The 16,543-nt window shown below is 37.1% G+C and overlaps 2 protein-coding genes, 1 long non-coding RNA gene and 1 pseudogene across 4 annotated transcripts in view; 2 read left to right on the top strand and 2 right to left on the bottom strand.

Moving 5' to 3' along the window:
* LOC115694557 (uncharacterized) overlaps positions 1 to 16,543 on the top strand; it is a 186,890-nt gene that overhangs the window by 127,802 nt on the left and 42,545 nt on the right. The window lies entirely within an intron of this gene.
* On the top strand, positions 398 to 4,407 carry LOC115667359 (uncharacterized; annotated as a pseudogene).
* LOC130138330 (uncharacterized) overlaps positions 6,328 to 16,543 on the bottom strand; it is a 73,379-nt gene continuing 63,163 nt past the window's right edge. Inside the window, exon 2 of the long non-coding RNA XR_008816733.1 lies at positions 6,328 to 6,449. This is a non-coding gene — a long non-coding RNA (uncharacterized LOC130138330). The remainder of the gene's footprint in view (positions 6,450 to 16,543) is intronic.
* Positions 14,306 to 16,543, bottom strand: part of LOC115664753 (uncharacterized) — a 75,851-nt gene continuing 73,613 nt past the window's right edge. Inside the window, exons 1-2 of one of the 2 annotated variants that reach the window (XM_030586640.2) lie at positions 15,021 to 15,242; positions 14,306 to 14,518 (exon numbers count right to left, since the gene is read on the bottom strand). In XM_030586640.2, the coding sequence (XP_030442500.1) occupies positions 14,348 to 14,518; positions 15,021 to 15,239 (390 nt within the window). In that variant the 5' untranslated portion in view covers positions 15,240 to 15,242 and the 3' untranslated portion in view covers positions 14,306 to 14,347. Of the gene's footprint in view, positions 14,519 to 15,020; positions 15,243 to 16,543 lie in introns of those variants that run through there. The other variant, XR_008816731.1, reaches the window with a different exon arrangement.

The raw sequence follows: 16,543 nt of genomic DNA, 5'->3' as shown, positions 1-16,543 counted from the left end.
TCAAGCTCTTAATTAGAATTTTTCCTAGTTTAAATGGTTCCACATTGATTTTCTTTGGCCAACTGCCAAAAAAAGAACAAGTACTGTCTCAAAAAATGACAAAAACTATAAGATACATATTATTGTTGTTTTTTCAAAGAACACAGAGAAGTTCGCATTTATATTATGATAAAATCTAAGGATGTTGTTATTACGAATCAACTATATCATAAAAGATATAACTAATTTGATTACATATATTATTGGTATAGTATCTTTGATAATCAAATTTCGTTAGTATTTCACGTTATCTGATAATAATAAATATAAAAAACCAACATACTCACCTGGGTAAACATCGGTAATATAATCGTATATGAGGCGCAAAAATTGATAATTAACGTGTTATATCATTAATTCCCCGATCCAAAGACCAAATCTCTCCTTCTTCCAATCCCGCCAATTTTTCACCGGCCGCCTCATGAAATTCTTTACCGTCATCACTGCAGAGAGAGAGAGAGAAGCGAAGAGCTCGGAGATGGAGTTCACCCTGAGCGGCAACGCCTTGAAGACCTTGGCTCGCTCCATCGCTTGCCTCTCCCGCATCGGCAACGACCTCGCTATTCAAGTTTCTCCTTCCCAGGTGATTCGATTTCTTCTTCTTCTTCTTCTTCTCCGTCTCCGTCTCTCTCCCCCGCAGCTCCGGTCGAAAAGTTCGCTGTGTCGCCGCTGAAATCCATGCCGATCGTTCCTCGGCTTCATCCATCGAGTGAATTAGCTAAGTAGTTGCTTCTTCGTGCGCCCTGACGAGCGATGCTTGGTTTAGATGATGCTATGCCGTTGTTAGGTATTTGGCTCGTTTCGCTCGATTCAGTGTCCGATTGACAAATTCGAGAGTCCTTCCACCGATTGCCGAGCGCGCGGAGCTTTATGCGGTGGATTTGAGGCAGAAGTTTGTTGAACTAGGTTGTGATTGGCCCTGTCGACGGTGATTAGAACTTGACGTGCATAAAAATCTGAAGTGACAAAAAGAGGCTAATACTGTTGATGGGGTGATTCATAGTCATTATATCGTGAGACTAAGGCAGTTCACGGAAAATGTCGAATGGTGATACCATGGGAGAAAAACCCTATGGATAACCTTCTACAGGTGCTGCTATTCTGTCTTGATAACGCTTTGCTGGTTTTTCTAGTTACTTTGACGGTATTACATGGAGTCTTGCAACACTCAATAAGTGAAAGCACGATTGCACTCCCTAGCATATCTCTTATGTGACCATACCTTTGCATGACTTCCTTTTGCCTCGTCGCATTTAACTACCAAACAACAATATAAGTTCCAAGTTCTAAGTTCATGTTTGGCACTTGGCACTGTTTGTGCTGATTTGAAATTAGAATAGAAATAGTATCGATCTGTGTACAAATATCACCTTCTTACTCGTATATATATCAGATCAAGATTCTCATACTTGTATTTGACCTCCAGCTTTCCTTTCACGCACTCAATTCGTCAAGATCTGCCTATCAGTTGATCACCTTCAAGCCAGACCTCTTTGATGTGTTTACAGTATCTGGCGAGCAGGTTCAGTGCAGCGTTCTTCTAAAGGTATATTGTCGCTTCTCATCTTTGTAGTATATTTGTCAGTTTATAGCTGTAAGCAACTTACAAACACTTATAAAGTACTCTGTGCAGGCAGTCTGTTCTGTCCTTAGAACACCTATTACAAACATTGATTATTTGAGCGTGCAATTACCAGACATCAATGCATCAAAAGTTCAATGGGCTCTGCAGTGCTTCAATGGTAAACACCTTTCAGTTGCGTGCGTGGCGCTCTGAATTCATTATGTTCAAAATGGTGTATTTGATGGTTAAGATTGCAAGCTCGTGTCACAGATGGAAAAGTTAGCGGATTCCTTTTTCCCCTTAAAAATAATCGCGCTCCAATTCTATGGGAAAACAGCAGAAATGAAGTCTTGAAACTGACATGTTCATTGAGAGAAAATGACTGCAAGATGCTGTGCATTTATACGTCAGGTCATATGTGTCCATGGAGACGAGCTTTTCTAATTTCTCATCATGTAAAAGCAGCATGAACTCCGTCAAACGAATTTTGCAGTGCCCCAATATGACCAATAAAGCTAACGAATTCAGAATAAAGAGACAGGGAAGTTTATGTTAAAAATTAGATACCAATGTCTACCACTTTTACTATTTTTTTTGTTAGCCATTTACCATTTTAAGTCTTTGACTCAGTCATGCTAACTACATACTATTCAGTATGTTACCTAACTGCAATATAAATCGGAGGCTGGCACCTGTCAAACCTGCATTAATTTGATAAGAAGCTGCACCATGCAGAAATACATGTTTATCCCACCGTGCCAACTGTGAGTGTTGTCATATGCATGCAGGTATTAAGAAAACATACTAGATTACTTGCAATGTTGACCCCGACATACAACAATTATCTCTGGATCGGAGAAGATACCCAAGCAATTTTGGAGTGAGGCCTCGTGATCTGAATAGATTGCTTGCAAATTTTCAGTCATCCCTTCAGGAAATTACTATCATTGCAACAAAACGCAACTCCGACCCTTCTGATGCTGCAAGTGAATTTGGTGGGAAAGCTGTTGAGTTTTGAAGCTACATTGATCCTACCAAAGGTAGAGATTTACTCTATTCTTTTCAATCGAATATGGAGAAGAATATCATGGGTCAGATTCTGGTTGCAGAGAACGACTCTTTGCTGCACACTCAGCTGTGGATAGATCCTGCAGAAGAGCTTGTGCAGTATGCTCATAACGGCAACCCAGTAGACGTGACTTTTGCTGTCAAAGAGGTGAAGGTGTTCCATCTGATTCGTTTTTTATTATATTAACTATCAAGACATTTGGGTCATAAATTCAGCTAAAAGTTCTTGAACATATGACTTCACTTTCAAACTTATCTCCATTTCCTTAAAATTAGTCCACCTAGCTGCTGAAATGCTATTGGAGTCACATTCAGGACCATCTTTTATGTCAAAGTTTTTCCTTGTGTTTTCCAGTGAACATGATAATATTTAACCTTTGTCCATCTCATGGAAATCCAGGCATTTCTTGCATTCTGTGAGGGATGTGAAGTTGACATTCATTTGTACTTTGAGGAGGCCGGCAAGTAAGTAAATTCTAAATGCTCTTTTGTATCTTACCTTCTATCCATTTTTTTTCCACGCTTCACTTCAATTTTGTTTATGCGAGTAGCTCAGATGCAACAAGTAGCTTTCACGCAATCAGTGCATAACTGGTTTTATTAGATGACAGATTGCTAGTTATCTGCTCAGATACCTAAAAGATGCTAATGCATAGCTTCACAATCACAATTTTAAAGGCCCATGGCAATGTTACTTTTGGGCTAAATATAAAACAACGAGAGACTATCATTGAAAATTTGGTTGATAAAACATAGTGCGCCTTCTAATTAAGTCTGGATAATAATAGCTTAAAGAGGTTTAAGTTCAGATGATAAATGGTTTATTTATCAAGTTTGATGCAAGATGCTAGTAAAGTATGCCGGCTAAAAATATCAGTGCAAAACTTGATGGTAATATGTCTTTTGACTTTACTTTTTGGTACTAATTTCTTGGTTTCAGATGCAACATCTCTGCCGTCACAGAGCGGTGTAAGTGCCAATGCAAAATAGAATAAATGGTGTTCACCCTCAGCAGAGACCTTTGCTCGCTCGATCACTTTGCTCTCACGTGTCAGAAACGACTTCGCTATTCCAGCTTCTCCTTCCCAGGTGAATCAATTTCTTCCACATTTCTTCTCCTCCTCTGACTCTCTCACCCACAACTCCAGTGAAAAAGTTTGCGGTCGCCACTGAAATCCATGTCGATTAGTCCTCAGCTTCATCCATCTAGTGAAACGCTAAGTAGTTGCTTATTTTTATCCTGACGAGTGATGTTTAGTTTAGATGCTATGTTGTGTTAGTAGGTATTGGCTTGTTTCACTCGATATAGTGTCCGATTGAGAAATTTTAAGTCTCCTTCAATCGATTGCCGAGTCGTGAAGCTTTTGGTGGTGGATTGGAAGCAGAAATTTGTTAACCAAGGTTGTGATCAGCCCTGTCGATGATGATTACAACTTGACGTGCATAAATCTGCAGTCATTGAAAGAATCCAATACTGCTGATACTTGATGGGGTGATTCAAATTCATCACATCCTAAGCCTAAGGTAATACACAGCTATAGCCAGCAGATCTATCAGTTCTATCGTGTAAAATGCCGAATGGTTAAACCATAGTAAAAAACCTATGGATAGCCTTCTATGGGTGCTGTCATTCAGTCTTGATAGTGCTTTCCTGGTTTGTCTAGTTACGTTGATGGTGTTGCATGGAGTTTTGCAGCACTTAACGAGTGAAAGCGCGATTACATTCGCTTGTATAAGTCTTACATAACCATACTTTTCATGACTTACTTTTGCTTCGTTGCATTTGATTACCAAATAACAATAGAAAGTTCCAAGTTCTAAGGTCATGTTTGGCACTTGGCACCATTTTTGCTGATTTGTTGTGTACAAATTTCACCTTCTTACTTGTAGATATCATATTAAGATTCTGATATTCTTATAAAGCCTCCGGCTTTCCTTTCACGCACTCAATTCGTCAAGATCTGCTTATCAATTGATTACCTTCAAGCCAGACCTCTTTGATATATTGACAGTATCTAGTGCACAGATTCAATGCCAACCTTCTTTTGAAGGTACGGTGTCATTGCTCATTTTAGTGGAATAATTTGACAGTTTATAGTTGTAAGCCACTAACAAAATAATATGTGCATGCGGTCTGTTATGTCCTTAGGACACCTATTACAAACATTAATTATTTGAGTGTGCAATTACCAGACATCAATGTGTCAGAAGTTAAATGGACTCTGCAGCGCTTCAATGGTAAAGGCCTTTCAGTTGTGTGTATGGTGCTCTGAATTCATTATGTTGGAAATGGTGTATTTGAAGGTTAAGATTGCAAATTTGTGGGCATAGATGGAAGGGTTAGAGGATTCCTTTGTCCCCCTAAAAATAATCTCGCTCCAACTCTATCAAAAAAAAAAACCAGCAGAAATGAAGTCTTGAAACTGACATGTTCATTGAGAGAAATGGACTGCAAAATGCTGTGATAAGCATCGTCACAGTAGTATGTGCCCATGGAGATGGGCTTCTCCATATTCTCATCATGTAAAAGCAGCGTGAAATCTGTCAAATGGATATTGCAAGGCCCTAGTTTGACCCATAAAGCCAACAGGTTCATAATAAAGCGGCGGGGAACTTCAGATCAAACGGATGTTGCAGTCCTCAATGCTCGCGTTTACTCTATGACCTGAAACAGATCCGATCCTCGATGGGGCGGGCTGGTCCAGGCCCAAAATCCCTGCTGCATGGGATCACTGAGAATAATTAGGCCCATACTAGAGATAATATGTTTATGGACCATCCTAGAAAAAGGGATTTAATCAAATTGTCCTAGAGTGAGTGCCGGTTAATCAGTACTGTATAGAAAACAAATCCAATGAGGATTTCAACCTCAAACTTGTATAGAAAAGCTCTATGAAATGATTGCCTTTTTCTTAAATATACCATTGTGAACAAAATGGAGAAAATTGTCGTTGAAAAATAGTTAATGTATAATCCTCTAAATATCTTTTTAACGTTGAATATAAATCTTACAATCATTTGATTTTTGGTCCTATATTAATATTTATTTTAATACTTGACTTCCATAAATTTAATTTTTTTTTCCACATGCATGCGTGTACTCTTTTCATGGCAGGGGAAAAAAGCAACTCTCTTAGTTCACGTGTTATTATCGTGTAATGTAGAAAATAACATAACACGCACAAATGGCCGTCGTTTTCGGCCCACAACCATACAATAGGCATGAGTACCTAGTTACATTACCAACTATTGTATGAACATGAAATTACCAAGTAATTTTGGTAAACCAGTCTCAAAAGCACAACGATAGTGATAAAATCAAAGCATTGTGATGTAAAAGTTGTTCAAAGTAATAATAGTACAACACAAGGTTTATGTCCAAGCAAACAACAATGGACAACTTCAAAAAGAGCAAGCCACAGCATGCAGAGACCCGGAAACTATCTCCATTATCTAATTCATGATGGATGCGAATGCCATCAGGACGCAAAGGATGAAAATCAGCCGAGGCATGTCACCAAACAGAACGTACATCAGCAGCCCACACTTGACACATTTGAGAGCTACAAAAATGATAGTGAACATAAGTCGGAACCTTGGGTCCATATCTTGGCCACTCATCCTGACGAATTTGAGCACTGTGTAGATTCGCATAATTTTTCCATGGGTAGTGTTGGCTGGAACATCCAGGTACTGTAAGGCTTCAATCAGGTGCTCCTCCAGGGAATCAAGATGTGGGATAATTGCAGCAATTTGATCAGCAAACTCCGCTCCACGTCTTGGAATTAAAATCAGCAAACTACTTGTTAGGCAACAGTTTTTTGCGAAAGCTCAAGTTTTGAGCTCTTTCTGCATCATATAAGACGACGGTCTATCCAAAAGCTATTAAGAGCCCCCAATTTAGGTTCAAAAGGAAATTTAATGCGCGGTATGATGCCAAGCTTCTAGTGCAAATCATAGTTAAATGAGTCCATGCACTGCAGAAGTTTAACCTCTGCATGCGCTGCAGGAATGTAACGCATCTATTCATCCACAGCCAATTAAGCTAATGAAAACTTTCTTTTCGAAAAAAATTAACTTAAGAGAACTAGGGGATATCTCCCTAACAATCACTCTAACAACACCTATACACAAAACAAAACCACCCAGATGCACAAAACTACTTGGTAAGCCCCATGCTTAACGGAGAAATGCTAATTGCAGGTCTTAGCTTTTGTTAGGAGGAAAAGCTAGTGAGACTTTCAATTAATACGCTGTTCTTAATACGATTCTCTCTTGACAAAAGAAAGAAACAAAGAGTATATTCGGTCGCGTCTCTTCACTACTGTGATGGAATTTTCTAGCCTAGTAACTTTAGGAGAAGTTTTACATTCTTTCCAATTTCGTGATTTTCAAAAAAAGATGACAGTCATTATGTTAATTCACTTTCCCCGGACAAAATCTGCCGTTTTAATGTGAATCATAGTTGAGAGCAACCGTATTCGATTACCAAATTAATATCATGAAAATTTACCAATTCGCATAAAAAAAAGGCTCAGTGACAACAAGAAACATTCTTACTTTTTGACGGATTAATACCCACTGAATAATACTCTCTTATGAGCACGAGCAAGCATGCTCTGTTCTGAGAGTTGAGTCATCATGAATATTGAGAACAAAAATCTGGATTAATTAGCAAAATGATAGAAGACAAAATCTGGGTGGTACAACATAACTACCCCAATGCAGGAAATGCAAGAAACAAGCCATTTTGCATCCACCAGATATGCCCCTAAGTACATGCTCTGTTCTGAGCAGAGCCAATTTCTGCTCTTTGAGAGTCGAGTCATTACGATTTATGAACATCAAGAACAAAAACCTGGCTCAATCAACAAAAAGAGAAAATATAGGAAAAAATCTGGGTGCAAAAAGTGGTGTCCCAATCCGACTCTCACAATCTAATGCAAAAAAACAGGCCATTTTTACAGACAAGTGAAAGACCCTATTGGGCTCTTAAGTGTTGAACATTACGAGCTCAGAATGCATCACCAAGTTCACCTGATTCACGTAAAGTGCAGGTTTTTCAGACATTAAACCGCATTCACGTAATGGAATATACACAGCAGACATGATCAAAGATAGGAACGGGAAAGGATATCAAGATATCGGCGTTATTTTACTCGCAATCCTCCAACTTACCAACGGAGGCTCGGCTACAGTGGTTAAGATATGTTTGAGGTCACCGAAGCTTACCTCCTACTACCGTGATCGGCTGGATTGTTTGAGTTCGCCATTAACCTTCCAAACTTTGCCTCGCCAGTCTTTTTCTTGCTTGGCTGAAAATGAGAACAGGGTGGGGCTGTGAAAAACCATGAAAAACCACATGGAGTGAGCTTTTCATATTAAAAAAACTCATTCTTTAATAGATCATCGATCGACCGAATTATCGACCGAAAAAAACTCATTCTTTAATAGATCATCGATCGACCGAATTCGGTCGATCAATGATCTATTAAAGAATGAGTTTTTTTAATATGAAAAGCTCACTCATTCTCTTAGATGTTTTAATGGGCGAATTTTTTCATATGAGCCCAACTTAACCTTGTTTAAGCATGGACTGAGATTTTAAGGTTCATGGGCCGTTAGCTGATCTGGGCCACGTGAGATGGGTTGGTTTAAAGGGTCTAGGCCCCCCTTTTACCAAAGAATCCGAATTGGTCTCTCTATTTTTTTTTTCAGTTATTTTCTGTTTTTTTTCTTTGTTTATTGATTTGCTTGTTATTTATCTATTTATTATTCATTTTTATTTTTTGTTATTATGTTGCTACACTTGAATTGTCAATTGAAATTTATATATCAACAGCTGCCCCTTTTGAAAAGAACCTAAGATTAAAATGATACCTGAATTTTTTGAACATGAGATGAAATGAGAATATAAATGCACACGACGTAAGAAAAATGATCTATAGACATTACCCGTGAATAGTGAATACTCACATCGGACCTTGATATTGCTTGATGCACTTTTGAGCACCTCACTATGATGATTTATTTTTTTAATTGATTTTTTATTCGATTCGATTTTTTTGTTTTTTTGTTTATTAACGGGGAGTGAGTTTTTTAATATGAAAAGCTCGCCCCACAAACCTCCAATGGAGATGGAGTAACTTTATCATATAAAAATGAAAAACTCACTCCATGGACCTCCAACGTGTAGTTTTTCGTGTTTATGCGATGAACCTAGGAAAATCTACACTTCGAATGTTACTCTATGCTATAGAAGTGAGGTTGTGGAATATGAATTAGGTGGTTCTCATTTTTCTGGTAAAATAAAAGAAGATAGGACCATCAATTACTCAGACCTTAATCGGATCATATCTACTGACCTTCCCGACAGTATCGTCACCGCGGTAGAATTTAACCTTGGAGGTCCATGATGTGAGTATTCTAACCCCGTTGGCCATGGTGTAATTTTGTCTTTTTTCCTTTTTTGGTTAGCTAAAATATTTTAGTTTGTTTTTCTTGTTCTTTGACCTTTGACCCCACGAAAAAAAATTATTTTTACTATCCTTGACACATGAGAACTCATATTATGTTTTGACAAAATTCGTCACAATTTTATTCATTTTTTTATTACTCAAAATAATAAAACAGAACTGATTAAATCCTTATCAATTGACGTCATTATATTAATGTACCCACTGTTAAGACAGGCCGTCCCCACCTACAACGCAGATGTAGGTTATACTTCTACAAGGATGCACAGACTCATTAGCCATGATTTACACACAAAAAGCATGAATTTATACCACGCGTCAAATATCTTTTTGAAACTAAACTTGCAGTTCTGGACATGTTCATGTGAGTATACTGAGAGATAAGAAAAATGCATGATGTTCGATTTAGACTCGTATCTTGATAACTTTAGCTATTAGAAAAACTATTGCCTTTTATGATGCTTTTTTTTGGTCAACTCTTTTATGATGCTTAAAGAGTTTGAATCCTTGCGTTTCATATTTCATGTGCGAGGCCTGATTTACATACGAGGAAAGTATTAAGACATAATTCATGTTGGAATACCTGAGAAATGTGCTTGATACACGAGCAAGTAGTTCATTGATTTTAATTCCTAGACACGAAGCAAGCTCGAAGCTCAAATTGCTAGAATGTATAACTAGCATCTTGATTCCATGGAGGAGTCCGTGTCATGAGCCATCAGGGACATGTACCCGTACCGGTCAGGCCAACATTTCCGGAGACCCATCAAGCTTACACACACCGTAGTCAAAATCGCCCAGCAAAAATTTATCTCTGAGATGGGAAGACAAGATTTAGACTTGGGGTTCTGACTTTTTTTGTGGGGACGGTTTGTTTTGTTAATGATGTTTAATGAGACTTATTTAAATAATCACTTACAGTTTATCACATCACTATAATTCAAATTTAACAAAGTAACATTTTCTTCCTTTAGCTATTCTTTGGAATTGAAATAGAAAACTAGTCGCGTGACTTGCAATTTTACCATCAATTAGACAACAAATGTTTTATATAGGATAAAAAATGAAAAATGCTCTTTGAGAAAAGAGAACAATAATGTATTGAAGATATACCAGGGAAATAGTACTAAACGATTCCTATACTATTGTCACTATTCAATTTTGGTCATCATATATTGTCTTGTGACAAGTTGGGTCCATTATCCTTTCAGAAAAAGTTATATATCTGTCCAATATCGAGGATTATGTTGACTAAGCGTCAGAGATATACAAGCGACAAAATTAACGTGGAAAGAAAACATAATTATTCAAAAGAAATCACAAAATGGTCCCTATGTTATTGTCAATGTTAAATTTTGGTCCCCGTACCTTGATCTTACGATAATATAGTCCTTATCTTTCGATCCCGGTTCCAAATATTTTTCTTCCAAATGCATATAGAAATTATCGAGTAAGTGTCAAATCAATACGTTAGTTCACACATAAAAAAAGATTCACGTGCAAAGAAACTTGCACTTGTGATTCTAGTCAAGGTTTCCTTCTAATAATGTCGCTTTTACTCACACCCTAGCGCATTTGTTATAAAAATTGCCCATATATTGTGGAATAATCATTTTATAAAGGACAATATAACCTAGAATTGTAACACTTCCCTACCTTAATCGGACCATATTGGCGAAAGCAGTACTCAAGAGATGATCATTTAGAGAGTTGCTCTTAGGTCATCAATTCTAAAGACATTAAAAGTTTAAAACAGCCTCACCTTGTCAAGGTTTCCAAAGAGCAAGCCACGTTGCATTTTTTTCATTGGTTATCTGACCACCCCGTTAATGTACATTAAAAGATGGGTTAATATCACGAAAAATCCTAAACTGTTATACTTATGACAAATGTACTCCAAATTAATTTTTTGATCACAAAACCTTTAAAGTGGTACACTTGTGACAAATTTACCATTCGTTAATTCCGTTAAATTTTACAGTTAGATTGCTAAGTTGGATGACATGTGACAGTTGACAAGTGTACTAGTTTAGAGTTTTACCTCTCTATTTGCCACAAGTTTAATAGTTTATGATTTTTCGTGGTATTAATCTAATTTAACGGAGAGTAAATTTGTCATAAGTGTACTAGTTTGAAATTTTTAGTGATAAAAAAATTAATTTGGGATAAATTTATTACAGATATACTAATTTGGAGTTTTTCGTGATATTAGCCATTAAAAGAACACCTAACATAGTACAATCAAATTGTGGGGCCAGCGTCTGTAGAGGGCACCAGATTCGAACCTCCTGGCTCCTCCAAAATTCTTTTAATTATCTATTGACTTTTCTAATCTTGTATTTTGTTTATGTTTTTTCAATGACATGAGTAATATGATATATATACCTAGATATAATTATACTATTGCATTTTACACATGTACTTTAGTATTTGCCAATAATTCTCCACTTGAAAAAAAATTTGTTTTACTATGACACTGTTGTTTTGTCTTTCCTTAATTGATACTCCGTTTAGCCTTTGATATATAGTAAAATAGTGGTGAAGAATCATCAAATTCCTCATTTGGCCCGAACCTTGACACCTCATGCTAAATGATATTTATTTCTCTTTTTTGTTCTTCTATCAAAGTTATTTTCATTTATCAATTGTAACAAAAACATGTACCTTTTGTTTATTTTTGTTGATTAATCTTTGAAGAGGAGGGAAAATCAACAAGATAAAAAAAGATCTGTAGGTTGTTTTATTTTTTAATTTTGGAGTTACTTTTACTTTTTATGAAAATCCGAGTGCCCTGATGAGTGATGCTTAGTTTTGATGCTATGCTGTGTTAGGTATTGGCTCGTTTCGCTCTATACAGTGTCCAGTTGAGAAATTCGAGAATCCTTCGAGCGATTGCCGAGTGCGTGAAGCTTTTGGTGGCGGATTTGAGGCAAAATTCTGTTAACCTAGGTTCTGACTGTCGCTGTTGACGATGATTAGTACTTGATGTGCATAAATCGGAAGTCATTCAAAGAATCTAATGCTGTTAATAGGGTGATTCAATGGCATCATACCATAGGACTAAGGCAATTTACTGCTATAGCCAGGAGAACCATCAGTGGTATTCGCAGAAAATGTCGAATGGTGAAACCATAGGAGGAAAACCCAATGGATAACCTTCTCCATGGACTGCTGTTCTGTCTTGATGTTGCTTTCCTGTTTTGTCCTGTTACTTTGATGGTGTTGTATGGAGTTTTGCAACACTGAATAAGTTAAAGCACAATTGCATTCCCTAGCATAACTCCTATACGACCAAACTTTTCCATGACTTCCTTTTGCCCAAATAACAATAGAAGTTCCAAGTTCTAAGCTCATGTTTGGCACTTGGCACTATTTGTGCTGATTTGAAACTAGAATAGAAATATTATTGATCAGTGTACAAGTATCACCTCCTTACATGTGGATATCAGATTAAATTTTAATATCTGTATTCACCCTAGCTTTCGTTTCCTTACACGCATTCAATCCGTCAAGATCCAATTGATTACCTTCAAGCCAGACCTCCTTGATGTGTTTGCAGTATGTGGCGCACAGATTTAATGTATAGTGGCATTGCAAATCTTTCTGGTATATTTTGTCAGTTTATAGTTGTAAGAAACTAACAAAATCTCCATGTAATGCTTATGTCCTTTTTTCCAGATATATCATAGTGACATGGTATGACAAAATAGACGGAATTGTAATTTAAAAATAGTTGAGATATATGATCCTCTAAATAACTTACTTACTAACATTGAATTTAAATCTAACCGTGGTTTAAATATTTTTCCAATAGTAATGTTTAATTTTATATATAACTCTCTCCACACATTTACAAAAAAATGAATGCGTGTACTTTTTTTATTGTATGGAAAAAAAGCAACTTCATGTATAGATTTAAGAACCTGAATCTTAATCGGCTTGATTCTTCTCTTAGCTATTATTGTCGTGTGACGTAGTAAATACATAACAAGCACACATGGCCATCGGTGTTCGGTCATGCACTAGGCATGAGTACCTTGTGACAGTTCCAAGTAACGTATGAATGAAATCACCAAAAAATTTTGGTGAACCAATCTCAAAAGCACAAGGATAGCGACGAAATCTGAGCATCATTAATCCGGTCAGTTATCTTATAGGATAATGGGAGGGGGAACGGTGCATTTCTCGCCCGTGACGGACCCACCACAGCCGCAAAGCTATTTGTGGAATGCCGGATGACTTACTCATCAAGTTTTGAAAATTCAATTTTAGCAAAAGAACAAGTTTTAAAAAATCAAAAAAGTAAATGGCAACTTGGAGGGGAACAAAGTCTATGTGGGTGGACCCTCACGAGTCGCTGCACAACACTCCTCAAATTTTTTAATTTTTTTATCACCACGTGCATAAATACTTTTAACTCCATCACTCTCAAAGGATGTACAGAAATCATGATGTTTACATATACATTAGGCATCACTCTAGCTACACAGTAATATTTAGAGCTTGCTTACAGTAATTTTTTCTTTTTCTTTTTCGCACATCTTGAGGGGCATCTGTTTTGACTTTTGTTAATCTTAAACACCGAAAATTTTCCTAATAAATGACCATTGACACGAATATTTATATATAATTTTTTTAGTGATCTTTCAAAATTTGAATAATGTTGTAGATTTAACAGGAATGTACAAAAGTTACTTTTAACTTTTGATTAGTCTAGATAAATAAACAATTAGGGTTCAGATTAACATATTTGTCGATTAATATAATTTCAATTAAATATAAAGTGCATCACAAAATTAAAGAGAAAATCAATCACCACACACCGGTAAATGTAATCACCACACACCGGTAAATGTTACTTTCGACAGCTTGACAAAAGACCCGATTGTGTCGGTTTTCCCGAAATCTATTGCATGGATGGATGGTTCAAATTATTAGGAAATCTTGGTGTATGATGGTTGCATAATCAGGGAGGATAGTAAACATCATCATCGTATATTCTACTTCGGCTGATAATACAATATGCGGCTCGTGTCCGGGCAAGCCATCGAAGCAAGCTACAGAACAAATAACCACATTAGTCGGAAACTATCTCGGTTCGCTGATTCATCCTTCAACTCATGATGAACATGAATGGTATTACCAACATCAGGGCACTGGGGACGGTAGGTTGGGTCGGATATGTGCTTTACAGGGTGCACTAATACAATAATAGCCGGGCAATGTTGACCAGGCTCGTATTGTCCTTGATGGCTTGAAACAAGGACTCCTCCATTGAATCAAGATGGTGGTTATTCATTGCAGCAATTTGAGCTCCATGCTCTGCTCCATATCTTGAAATTATATTTGGCAAAATACTTGTTAGACGACCCTGTTTCAGAAAAATAGAAATAATAAGTATCGCCTTCGGACATTTGTGCTTCATATTTTTTGATTAACAATTTTTTTTGAAAGAAAAAGTCCATGTACGGCATCCTAAAAGAATTTGGACAATTCAAGTCAACAAAATCCGTGGCTTACTTTCCTTTTCTATTTACCCTGACCGACTCCCAGTAGCTAGAAAGAAATTGCCTTACGTTTTTCACTTTCACAATTGTCAGTTATTTTAACCACTTCGATTCGAGCCGAGTTTTTTTTGACTGACTCAAACTCGAGACACATTTTAGCACAATCTATGCAGGGTACATATTGTTTATGAACAAAACACCATTTACAGAATCAAAAACTGACAGTGGACGTGATCGGACATGGGAGTTGTTCTTTTCCAGGAAAGGAATTCAAGACTGCATGAATTTACTCGCTGTCCCCCAACTTACCGAAGGAGGCTGGACTACAGCAGTGAAGAGATATTGGGGTTCGCAGTCAATGCTTACCTCCGACCACCGTGACCAGCTGGAATGTTGTTTGCCAATTAGTCTCCAAGCTTTGGGTGAATTACTCTCTTCCTTCCTTGCCGAAGTACAACGTGCTCCGGGGCTGCGAGTTGAGCAAACACATCTGTAAGACCCATGAGAACGCCAGGAAACGTCGGGTGCGCATGCGTCCACGATGCACAGCTCGCTTCCGGAAAATAGCGAAAAGAAAGAGAACATCGCGGGTGTGCTCTCTTCCTCTCTGTCTTCTTTCGCGGGACTCGCGATTCGTAGCTAATGACTGGATGCATCATCGGAGGATTATAGCCTTGTATGTGCATTCTAGGTGGGACTTTATGGTGGAACCCATATGTGCTTTATATGGTGGCAAGGTTTTGGCCTGATTTCACGGTGGGTGCTCTAATGTAATAATGGACAATTGATCGGGATTTAATTGATTCTATTTTATTATCTTCAATTATTTAAAAAAAAAACGAACGAAATTGGGACAAGCGTGTCGAATTCTAAGCACGACTCAAATGCAAGACCCAAAAATACAAAATATAATATGAGTTATCATGTTCAAGGATAGTAAGAATAAATTTTTGGTGGGGCCAAATGTCAAATAACAAGAAAAACAAATTTAAATTTCTTAGGAGAATACAAAATAACTAAGCGAAAAAAGGGAAGCCACGCCATTGACGATCCTGAGCTTGAGGCATTTACTTTCTTCAATAGAGATTTGTTGCCAAATATTAAGGCTCCATTTATTTCGTGGAAGTCTTAAAACTTGTTAAAAAGTGTAATTGAGTCATAATACTTTCAAAAAGTGCAATCAAGTTTCAACACTTGTCAAATTGGTACGATAAAGTCATTTTGCTAACTTCGTTTAACTTGACTAATGAAAACTACTGACATAGCTTTTTATTTTTATTTTCTCTCTCCTACATAATGAGATAAAACAACATTGTTTTGGTCCAACTATGATTTTTTTAATCCAAATTTTATTTAAATTAAATTAAAATAAGATAATAAAAAAGGAGGGTAGAAAAACCCACCCCCGCACCACCATTGCCAGTTGGGCATGGCAGGCCCTTACTTGCAATCGACGAGAGTTGCCGTCCACTAGCCGAGGCCCGGCGACTCCCAATGGCCATCGCCCCACCATTGCCAGCGTTTCCCAGCTATGGTGGGACAGCAGCAACCCTTGTTTACTTTTTCCCTTTTTTGTTTTTCTTTTAAGTTAGCTTATTTTTAATACAATTTTAAAATAATTGTATTAAAAAAAATCAAATTTTGAACAAAACGACGTCATTTTAGCCACGTCAGTGCCACGTAGGATAGAGAAAACAATTTTAAAAAAAATCGCGTCAACATTTTCCGTTAGCCAAGTTGGACGGAGTTAACCGAATAACTTTATTGCATCAATTTGACAAGTTTTAGGATTCAATTGCACTTTCGTGACAAGTTTTAGGATTTTCACTTCACTTATCCAAAATAGAAAACTAGTCACATGACTTGCAAGTTTACTATTAATTAATGAA

The sequence above is a fragment of the Syzygium oleosum genome, unplaced genomic scaffold (assembly GCF_021117445.2).
Source record: "Syzygium oleosum isolate NSW1041296 unplaced genomic scaffold, Sole_v2.1 Sole_v2.06, whole genome shotgun sequence".
NCBI lineage: Eukaryota > Viridiplantae > Streptophyta > Magnoliopsida > Myrtales > Myrtaceae > Syzygium > Syzygium oleosum.
The sequence above is the reverse complement of the archived record's forward strand: the minus strand, read 5'-3'. Positions and strand labels throughout refer to the sequence as shown.